This window comes from Thalia democratica, chromosome 4 (genome assembly GCF_965202585.1).
Source record: "Thalia democratica chromosome 4, ktThaDemo2.hap1.1, whole genome shotgun sequence".
In the NCBI taxonomy this organism is placed as follows: Eukaryota; Metazoa; Chordata; class Thaliacea; order Salpida; family Salpidae; genus Thalia; species Thalia democratica.
Genome location: NC_139168.1, coordinates 22,837,753 through 22,849,724, shown reverse-complemented (window position 1 = coordinate 22,849,724; position 11,972 = coordinate 22,837,753). Strand labels below are relative to the sequence as shown.

The window sequence follows — 11,972 nt, the reverse complement described above, 5'->3', positions numbered from 1 at the left end:
ATACTGAGAAATTAATTAATGTTTTTTTGATAAAACTTTGTTGAGATAGATAAATTACAGCAACACAAAGCATTGAATAAATTTTGTTTTAAATACATGTTTTTTTTTTAATTTGTTGAAACTGTAAAAAAAAGGAACAGGTCAAAATTGCTCGAAGACTAAATTACACAAAGGCTCAATTTTGCTCGGAAATACTTTTGCACGAAAACAAATTTTCACGAGGGAGCAAAATTGCACGAAGAAAGTTAGTTTTGCACGAGGGTATAAAAAAAAGAATATATACAAAAACAAAATAATAAACTAAAAAAATAATAATAAAAAGTTACTGACCAAGGGTAAGGGTGAAGGGTAACAGTAATAGTAAAAATAAAAAAGAAACTAATCGAAAATGTTAATATTAAAAAACAATATAAATGAATATATAAAAAATAGTTGATAAAAAAAAACTACTGACCGACGGTAAGAATTAGGTTTAACAGTGAAAGTAAAATAAGAAATAAACAAAAAAAACAACATAAAAAATAGTTGATAAGCTACTGAACTAGGGTAAAGGGTAACAGTTTTAGTAAAATAGAGCAAAAAAATAAAATCAATAAAAACATATAAAATTAAAAGTAAATAAAAACTTCAACCCGTGCAAAAAACTTCACAATGCAAAATTGTCTGCTCGTTAAAAAAAAATTTTGTGCAAAAGTGACCCTTCGTGGAAAAATGTCTTTGTGCAATTTTGTCCACTCGTGCGAAATTTTTTTTCGTGCAAAAGTATCTTCGTCCAATTTAGTTCCCTCGTGCAACTTTGTCCGCTGATGCAAACTTGACACCTACCTGTATAAACAAGTTATGTAATTATAACAAGTTTACTTTTTGCTTTTTACTCTAATAAACATTAAAATATTTTTCAAAATAATTTTTGGTGGAAAATTTTATAGTTCTTATAATAATTGTTATAGGTATCTAAAAATATTTAATATAATGAATAAAATTATAACAATGGTTACTTTATTTCATTGTATTATTTTCTAAATAGTATTAATGTTTTTTTTTTAGAAACAATGTTAACTACATACAATAAAACAACTTTTTAACTAAACATTTAAAATTAGAAGTACTACCTAACTTAACTATACAATATATAATAAATTATCAAGGCAGTCAGTTTTTTAATTAAAGTTCAAATGTTGCAGAACTTTAACTTTAAAAATGGGTCTAATATTCACTAAAACGCTTGCGGCGGGAGTCAAACGTGAAAAGCTTGAAAAACCGTCTTTAATTGAACCTGAGACAACTTCTGTATTTGAACTTGAGACTTCTTCTGAAATTGAACTAAGAACAACATCTGAAATTGCAGTCGAAACACCTTCTGATATTGAATTAAAAACACCGTCTTTAATTGAACCTGACACATCTTCTTTAATTGAACCTGGGACAACTAATGTAATTGAACTTGAAACAACGTCTGAAATTGAAACAAGTGACCGAAACAACGAGCGAAATTTTTACACCGCCATAGACGGAATCACTGAAATTACCACTGATATAACATTCTATTCAAACATGAATGACGATATTTTGCCAAGACATTTTTACACTTATAGCATAAGCTCTTACAATCGCAGCCCATTCCGGTATAGTAGAAACACGACGCGCGACTACGGTTCCGGTTGGTCGAACATTCAAGCCTACAGCGCTATAAGCGTGCGAAATTATACCAACTCATCTTTTGATGATCTTTCTATGAGTAGAGGTCTCAGTGAAGAGAGGTTCGAAATGTTTAAACGCTTCAATGCACATAATAAGGAGGATCACTGTACAATTTGCATGACGTTTATTGGCTGGAAAGTTGTTGAAGTTGGCTGGAAAGTTGTTGAAGTTGGCGGTAAAGTTGATGAAGTTGGCGGGAAAACTGTTGAAGTTGGCGGAAAAGTTATCGAGCTCGATTGTGGTCACGTGTTTTGTGATGAGTGCATCGGAAAGTGGTTCGAACAGAACACAACTTGTCCGAATTGCAGGAAAGATTATTTGTGCTAATTAAAAAAAGAACAATTTTTAACATATTTTGTGATGAATAAAAAAAACTAGCAAATTATTATTTTTTATTATTTTTATACTAGTATTGATTTTAAAAAACTTAAAACAGAATTATGTTTTTCGTATTCATAGTTGACTTTTAATAGTTATGAAGTTAACTTTCTCTAAACAGACAACAGATTTCATTTTTTAGTTATAAAGATGATTTATTTTTCTAACAACTACGACTTAAACAGCTCAAGCTTAAGATTTTTGTTGTGATTGTATTTACGTTAATTATAATTTATCTTGCTGAATATTACTAAAATTCAATTAGTTAACTAATCACCTAATCAACTAATTACTTATCTAAAACTATATAAAATGTTTGTCCGTTGCAACTTATTAGTTTGTTTACTTTTACTTGTGATCATCGCACTAGCGTGAAACAATTGTTAAGTAATAAACTTTTTAACAATTTAACTTTTGTCATAATTGTACGACTTAAACAGTATTAAAAAAGTTTTTTTACAATTTCCTAGTCAATAAAAGTTTATAAGCTAAGGCTGTGCTTGCAGTTTGAAACACTATGGTATAAAAAAAAACTAAATAAGCTGAATTTCAAAAAAAAGTGTTTACTTATAAAAATAAAATAAAAATTGTTAATTTTTTTTGTTTGCTTAGTGTTTAAGTCAACAAAAAAAAGGAATTATTAACTTTAACTTTTATCTAAGACTTTTACTTAGTTTTTTCTTTAAATTCTAAAGTTACATAAATTATCAGGACTTTTTTTTTTAATTTTGTTTTTGTGTTTAAGTCTTTAAGGTTAAGTTTACACATACTCAGACAGGTACTTTAATAAAATTTTTATGTAAGATTAAGTATGTATAATTATTTAGACAAAATTTAAGTTTTTTCAACCCTTTCTAACTTTTTCTTTCAAGTTTTACAAGTTTTAAATAGTTACCAGTTTAAACTTAGCAACGTAAAAACTAATTTAGCAAAATATGAAACTTACCAAATGGTTGAGTAATTTTGTTTGCTAACAAATTTTAACAAAAGTTTACAATAATTACAAAATGTATAAGTAACAGTCAATAGTTAAAAAAATTGGTTTTTATTCTAACCAGCTCAAGTTTGTTCTTAGTTTACTTAATGGATAAAATAACTTTTTTGAAAATTTTATCCAAATTGTTTTTAAATTTTTGATTATAAAATTTTATTATAAAAAGTAAGTAATCTTTAAAATCGTTTATACTGATTCAATTAATTTTTTTTTTAATTAATAAGAATATAAAAGGTTTTAAAAAACTATTTCTACTTTTGATACAACTAGTATTATTACGAAGCAGGATAGTTGCAATAAATGCTTAATTAAATTGGCAAACACTGCTCAACAATAAGTTTTTAATAAAAATATAGAATGAAATTTTTTTTTGTACTTAAATATTTTATATATTAAGTGTTTTGACAACACTGTACAAAAGTATTACAGTTTCAAAATTTTATTTTTATTGAAGTTTATTTTCGATATGGTGTAAAACTATTAGTACACATTGTAAACAGGAAAGTATGTGTGTCAGTATCATATGTTCATCTCAAAGCATAATTAGTTGAGCACAACATTTTAAGTTAAAACAATCATTTTTAGTTTTCAGAACATTTTCTACCACTACTAGGTAACCCTGGTAGAAATTATTATGAGAACATATTGTTGTTTTATTGTTTTTGTACGGTTTAGTTTTGTTTCTATGATTAAAACATTAACAGAAAAATATTATATGTTTTGTGTTTTTACGCATGACTGATTTTGTATTTTTTTTTGACTAAAGCTTTAAGAAAAACAATTTTCAGTAGCAGGCCTGATCTACACAACAGCCAATAACTTATTATACACATTTGTTCCAAAAATTAAAGTTACTTTGAGTTGTTTTTTATTATAAATGTTTTTTGTTTAGTTTATTTAAGCTTTAAGTTTACAAATTTAAATAAGTTAATCTAAAGTATTTTTTAAATACTTAGTAAAGTTATCTCTTTCATGGCTCGCTTAACAATAAAAAGTGTTTATAATGCTTTCGTAAATATAAAATGTAATAACGTATGTTTATTGTCTTGGTTCACAATATTTAAAATTCCGACAGTTTAAATTCATTTAGAAATGTAAAAAATCCATTTGTAAAAAAGCTTGAGAAACCCTGGTTTACATACTAATTTTGAAAAATTGTTTTTTAATATTTTAATTATTTTAGACACAAGTTAAATATTTTTGACTGCTTTATATCATCTGTTACAACTTATAATACACTATTTATTTTTTTTAAGTTAGCTTTTTATACCTACAAATGCAAGTTACTATAGTAGCAACAATAACCGCTGTTTTAAACAAAAACATATTTAACTTAAAATTTAACAGTCTCATAACTGTAATGCAGAAGTTTATAGTGAATTCAACAAAAAATTTTAAGGTTTTAGGAACTACTGCCCTAAAAGTACAAATAAAAACACAGATATACAAACTAAATTGTTTTAATCATAATTTAAGTAGAGTATTTGTTGAGTTTCTTTTTCTTAGATTTCTTTTCCACAGAAAGGTACAACTACTTGAAAAAAAGGGTAATTTCTAATAACACTTAAATTGACTTTTTAAAAATTAAGCTTCAAAGTTTCTCATTTGATATTATTTTTTGATTCAAAGTTTTTAAAGAAAAACTAATCACTTGCAGTATGTGTGTTTAAACTTCCACAAAACTTTTAGGTACAAACTGACATTTTTTTAAAGAATTTCTTTAAGTTATTTTTAAATTATACAATGTCATAATGGTAGTTTAATTAATACTATTTAACTTAATAAAACGTTTTTTAGGATACACCATATTCCACATAAATACTTTTTCATAGTATTTTTGTTTTATTCAGTTTACTTAGCAAAGGAGGTACTAGGTCAGCACAAAACTCATTTGTTTTGTAAAACTTGTTAATTAGTTTAAAAACTCAGTTTTAATTAGCTTTAAGTTTCCTTATGCTTAACTATTTTTTCAAAAATTTTTTGAAAGTTTTGAATCCATTATCTTTTAAGCGTCAAAATTTTTTTTAATTAAAATTATTTGAACATTTTTTTTTTAATTTTGAAACTTTGAAAAAAATCTTCATATTAAACTCAAAAGTATAATGACCTAAGCATTGAGTACATCCAATTCCTAGATCTGTCCACTAAGCAAAAAAAAATCTTGGTTTTACTTGGTTTTACTGATCGAGCAGTATCTTTTTAAACTAAAAAAAGTCTAAGGTAGATAACACATACATAAAGGGTTAATAATAGATTTTTAATTAGAACCATTTACTTTTTATCTCAAATACCAACGTAGTGTTTAAATTATACTCAGAAATTCATATAAAATCAATAGAATATTAAACTACAATTTGCTTAAATATTTTTCATTTTTAAGGTTTTACAGGTTTTGTGTAACTACAATTAAATTATACACTGCGTTTGGTTTAATATTAGAATTAGAAACATATTAAACATAAAACTTTACGACTTTGTTTATTAAAACGTGAATATCACGACTTTAGACGTTAATTCAAATAAAGTTTTAATCGTAGTACTTGTAGAGTAGTCCAAATTTGCTAAAAATAAAATGAAGACATCAAAAGTATACATATTAAACTGCACTTCAACTTGTTATTGCACTACAAAGTAAAAGAAACGAGATATTTTTCATTCGTTTACAACAGCATCAGTTTTCCAATTGAAGTAACAAATGCAAAGTCTGCAGGAAACAGCTGCTTTATGTGTCCTACAATTTCTCTGTAGGTTGCTCGGATTGTAGATTCGGCAACTCCGGCAATATCCCCAACTTCTGCATTAAATATATAAATAATATATATAAGTGATAAAAATTGAAAATTAATGGTAATGGGGTTAATGATCTACTTAATGTTGCTCCTAAATAAATAAAAGTACTACAAGCTTATAAGCTAAACCTAAATAGTCTCAGTTAACTAGTTGCTTAAAGCAGTGGTTTTCATGGTGTTCTATGATAACATAAGGATGATAACATTTTTTTTTAAAGACGTTTATTTTATCCATTTAAATTAAAAATGTTTATAAAATAAATTTACAGTTATTAACTTGTTAAATATTGATAAAAAACTCAAAAAAAAATGTTGATTTTTAAAAATAATATATATTTTTTATGGTCTATTGTTAATAGCTTTTAAAAGTTGAAGACCATTATTTGATGGAATGACTATCAGAAGGTTAAAGTTATTTTAAATTTCAGTAATTTTATATTAAATGTCCTTATAGTTTATATAGTAGTTTATGTTGCAGTTGAATTAAAAATAAAGAGGTCGACTACCGGTTTTTAGAAATTTTTCTCCGGGTTTTTTAAAGTACTTGTTTTTGGTCTATTTCATATCTAAACTAAGTTTAAAGTAAAAAATAATTGTTAAACAGTAAAAAAACATTGAAAATATGCTTTAAAGATGCTGTAACGCTAATTTGAATCTAAAACTTAGTTTACATGATAGGTTTTTTGTGTCGTATTGAAATTTCATTACTTAACATAAAAAAAGTTCAAAATTTCAAGTTTTCCTTTTTTTTAGTAATATTAGTTGAAATTTCCAGGCTCTTTCAGGTTTTATTTCCAATATTTCAAGTTCCTGGTACTTCAACATTTTTATAGCCTACATTATCAAATTCCAGGTTTTACTAGGATTTCAGATAAATTGGCTACCCTGAATAAATCACAATTTTGTAAACTAATAAACAAACTATGCTTAAGTAGCTAAAATGACAGTAGTAAGAGACAATCTTGTTTTTATTAAAGCTTGTAAGTTTATAAAATTGGCTTAAGAAAACATTTAAACTTTTAAAGTTTACTTGAAGAAAATACATTCTTATAGCTACTAATACTAATTTTCAAAGTCTCCATAAAAGGGCAATTCTAACTTATTTTTAATATTAAATTTTAAGCCTCTATTTTTAAAGAAAGTTTTAAAACAAGAAAAGTTTCATTCAAGTAAAGAATAAGTATAGGTTTTGTTAGTTTATTTTGTACATAAGTATTTATGTACTAGCTGTACTAAAAAGCACTTTCAAAATAACTTACTAACAATAAAAAATACGAAGCCAATATGACATGCCTGATGAAAAATTAAGTCAACATTTTTTATAGAAACCAGCTTAATAATAAAAACTTTTAAATTAGCTGAATTAAATACAAAATAAACTTATTAAACAAAATTATAATTTACAAACCTTTTTGAGACTTATTGTGTCCTGATGCTTGAGCCACAAGGAAAATAGCAGCAGCAAGAACCGACAGAGGGGTGCGGTTACGAACCAAGTTCTTTTCAGTCGCGTTACCAGCTACCGTCTTCACAACATGCCTCAGTTTAAACGGCAATCCCAGTTTGCCACAGAAACGGTCCTGAATAAATGTTTCTAATAATATTTGCTTGCAGACAGAACGATAAAAAACTAAAAAAAAACATTCGAAATTTAATTTGCCCATTATGCCACAAATGTAGTTCTTTACAAAAAATATTTTTTTTTTTACATTTAATAACGGTTCTAAAATTTTTTTGTTAAAAATTTAGTTTTAGTTATAAGGTTTTTAGATCAGTACTGTTTAAATCTTAATAATTACTTTATTTAGTTAATTAAATATGTTTACTCACTGCATAATCGAAGGTATTTGTAGAATTAACTTGGGTTTTTATGTTCCGACAAATCTGTTTGAACATTTTACTGATTTCCTTCTTGGATACTCGAGATATTGCTACTATCTGTTAGTTCGTGTTAAACATGATAATTTTATTAGTTGTAATTAATAGCACTAAAGCGGTTTGTTTGTCTTTGTGTAATGTGAAACAGCAATACAAAGTTTATACAAACTAGTTTTGTATTACCACTTTAAAACTGACAAATAGAAGGTAAAATCTACTAAAGTATATTTAGTATTCATCGCTAAACTGTTAGAAATACATTTTGAACAAACATAGATTTATACATAAAGTTTCTATAATAAATAGTGATTTCTCTAAAATACTATGCAACACAATATCATATTTAGTATATTATAAAAATTTTTGTTAAACATTCAACAGATTATTTTTTTATAAATGTGTGGTTTATCCTAAACCACAATACATCAGCAAGCTTAATAACAAAATTAAATATTTAATGCATCACCTCTTTGATAGTGCGTGGTGCATTCTTCTGCCTGCATGCAATGTACAGGCAAGCAGCAGCTATGGAGTCATTCCTCTTTCCTCTCATTGTTTTTGACTCGTGAACTTCCTTGAACAGCTTGTTTGCTGCTTCCTATAACATTATTTTCACTTTTATATTGCAACAGTTTGCTTAGATAAGGGTTTCCGAAAGCGGGGTAGAAGTCAAATGTGCACAAAGGGTCTCTTTTGCACGCAGACATTTTTTTAAGGATTAAATTATTTTTTTTTGTTTGTACAATTTTTTTTTTATATCTCTGTTATCCCTAACCCTTACCCATGGTCAATAATTTTTTTTATGTGTCTCGTTTGTTTTATTATATTTATTATTAGTTATATTTTAAATCATTATTAAACTATCCTTGTTACTCTTAGCCCTTACCCTCAGTCGGTAACCATTAAACTATTTTTTTTTCTTGTTTTTATTTAATTTGTTTTATATTTTTTTACTGGCGTGCAAAATGATCCTTTGTGCACATTTGACCCGTTTCTCTAAAATGGGCCATTACAGAAATTTAGGGGCAATGAGCAGCCAAAAAGACACAAAGGGGCCATATGGTCATAGTTTTAAATTTGGTTATAGCCAGCAAAAAAAAAAGTCTTAAACGTTTTTAAATTTATGCTAGGTAATTTGAAAAAAAAGAGAATTACAGGGGGTTAAATTTTTAGGCATTTTTATTGGAAGTTTTTTAAAACTGCTGTTGGAGGGAACTATAGCTTATTTTATTTTATTAAATGGGGCCATTTGAAAAAAAGTTTGGTAAACCCTTGCTAGATTAATAATATTTGTCATTGTAGCACACATGTATCATTGTTCTTATTTTGTATCACTAGCTGCTTGTTTAGAATTATACTGTTTTAAGTTTGCCCTTACTATGAATATTGAAGTGCGTGTATTACAGTTTTGAAATTATTTTGCCTTTTTTATACCAAACATAATTTAGGTACCTACTTGCCTTTGACGGTGTAATCTAGTTTAAAGTGTTAAAACCAAGTCTGTGTTAACATGCATAAATCTTGCTAACATCGCATTTTTGCTAATAAACTGATAATTAAAACTTATAAGTTGTGTTGAACCTTGATCTCTGCAGTTATATACTTTTGCAAATTAAAGTTGAGTTAAATTTTCACAAGCCATGTTCTAAAACATTTATATTTATCAAATGGCCTGAAATTAATGTAAAAAAATTGCCAAACTACCTTGATCTCAGTAGTAATACTGATTCTGTCGCACATGGACGCTATTTCTCTGAATGCATTTATGAGCACTCTGTCAGTACTAGACACTGTTCTTCTGTTGTTCTTAGAAAATCCTGTAGAAAATAAAGTGATGGTTAAATATACAATAGCCTTTAAGGGTAAAAATTTTATATCTAAAGAAAATATCAATAATTTACAATGAATTATAGTATTAGCTATAAGTAGTTTTTCAAATTTTCACTTAACTTGTAAAATTGTACAATTCATCTAACCACAGTATTTAAAGCTTATAATAATTATTACATGATAACTTGCTTATAAGTTTGATTTATTACCATTATAAAAACTAAAACTAGTCTATGTTCCTTGTTTAAACAACAGCTTTTAAAAATCGCAATATTAGGTGAAGCTCTTACAAGCAGAATCTTTACTATACAGAAAGATTTTAGTTGACTAACATACAATATATTTAATTTGTTTTATTTTACGATCATTTTTCAAAAAGTCTTGCAAACATGCAAAAGAGTTTATATATAAACATACTATAAAAACGCACAATTAACTATAATAGCTGTTAAACTAAAATAAGCAAAAAAAAAAATTAACAAACTACTACCTTCTTAAAAATTTATAATACAAAATAAAACCTGAAGCACCGGGCTCTCCAGGAGTTACTTCAATGACTGTGGAGAGATCACTTCCTCCCAGAAGGGGATTTCCCCTATCTCCAACACGGGACATGTCCTGTAATAGAATTGGCTAGTAAATGAGTAGTTTAGAAGTTAAAGACAGCTTAACTAATAATTAACAGCCCAATTTGTATGATTTTTTAACTTAACTTATGTCAATGTAATTTTGAAAATTGTTTTCAAAAAAATCAAAAATGTTTAAAAATTTAAAAATATTGGAAGCGTATAGTAATATATTTTTAAATAAAAAATATCTAATTCTAAAACTAAAACATAACGGGCAAATACCAAATATATCAAAAAGTTAATATCACCTTGTTTTTGGTAGCGTTTTTACCGTCCTTGGAAAACGTTCTCCACTCAACACCCACGTCAACAGTCCTGTCGCCAACAACGAGACCGCATTCAGGACAAACCTGTAATATACACGATATAAATACCAAAAAAATATTAATAAAAAGACACAGTTATAAAAACCACTTTATTGAATACCATAAAAACATGCTATATAAAAATAAGACACCTGTAACAATAACTTTTTTATGTAACATAAAAAAAGTACCTATATTTGATATAGTATATAAAAGTAAGACAGATTAAAAACAATAATAAAAAAAGTAAATACCATATCTCCAGCTCGATAATCTTCAATCAGAGCGGCTTCCGGATGATCAGGACAGCAAATTTGTTTTAAATGAGACATTTTGTTTTTGTATAAAATTTTCTAAGAATAGGCATTTAGATTGACATTCAAATCATTTAAAAAATAGTATATCAAATAAAAAACTTTAAGTACTTCCTAAGTAAACTATAGTTTAAGATAAAGGGTTATTTAAAAATAATAGTAGAAACATAATACATTTAAAGCTGTTTAGCTCCTTTTGTTATATTAAACTAAGTCTTAAAAAATATAACAAACTATTCATAAGATGATATTAAGGATAAGTAATAGGTACGTTAGTTAACAAAATATATTTCAAAACTTCTTAAAGTATTAAAATATTTTTTACTTGTACTACTAATTGTTTGTGCTTTCAATGTATTTTCGATAAAATTAATACCATGTTATCAATTTAAGGTGATACAGTTTGGTTTAAGTTTGTCAAAGTGATGTTAATACTATATTTATGTCAATCATTGTATCGTATTTCACTATTTATTATATTTACAGGTTGTGTATAATGTAAACTATATAACTTTTGTAATGAGTTTTTTTTAAAGCATTTAGTTTAAACTGTAAAAAAATAACTTAATATTTTACTTAAAAGTAGAAACTTATTTTCTTAAGATTATACAAAAAAAAATTTTAATGTAACAACTAAGAGCTATATATAAATAATAATAACTAACTTTTTAACAAATATATATATATGTTACAAGGGTGCACGACTATTCAAATTCGGACAGTTCAAATTCTTAATAAAAAATTGAAACGAATAAAATAAAAAAGTTATGTTTATTTGACTAAAAAAATGCATATGTAAATCATATAATATATACAGGCATTTTTTTTTTTTTTTCGCAAAAAATTTAATATATTTTGAATAATGGCTTTATTAAAGTAAAAATTATAGTTATTTTTAGTAATTTTAAAATATCTTGAAAAATATTTAAGATTTAGAAAAAAAAGATAAAAGTGGCTTGTAGATATTAATAAGATCTACATACACATTTTTTTTATTTTTAAAATTAATGTTATTTTTTGAGATATAGTCTTTTAAATATTTTTTAAAGAATTTGAATTTTCTGAATTTGAATTGTCATGTAACCATGTTACATAATTACAAAAAAAATTAAATTTTTTTTTGATTATATTTTAAAGAATATTATTTCTACCAC

General features: G+C 25.9%; 1 protein-coding gene across 1 annotated transcript; it reads right to left on the bottom strand.

Moving 5' to 3' along the window:
* Nucleotides 1–5,733: 5,733 nt before the first annotated feature.
* Nucleotides 5,734–11,639, bottom strand: LOC145833136 (transcription initiation factor IIB-like). The gene is made up of 9 exons (XM_082940337.1): nt 11,634–11,639; nt 10,759–10,857; nt 10,448–10,549; nt 10,092–10,188; nt 9,445–9,557; nt 8,207–8,338; nt 7,693–7,800; nt 7,271–7,442; nt 5,734–5,867 (listed from the first exon to the last, which is right to left on the bottom strand). The coding sequence occupies exons 1-9, from the start codon at nt 11,637–11,639 to the stop codon at nt 5,734–5,736; spliced, it is 963 nt and encodes a 320-aa protein (XP_082796463.1).
* Nucleotides 11,640–11,972: the final 333 nt, after the last annotated feature.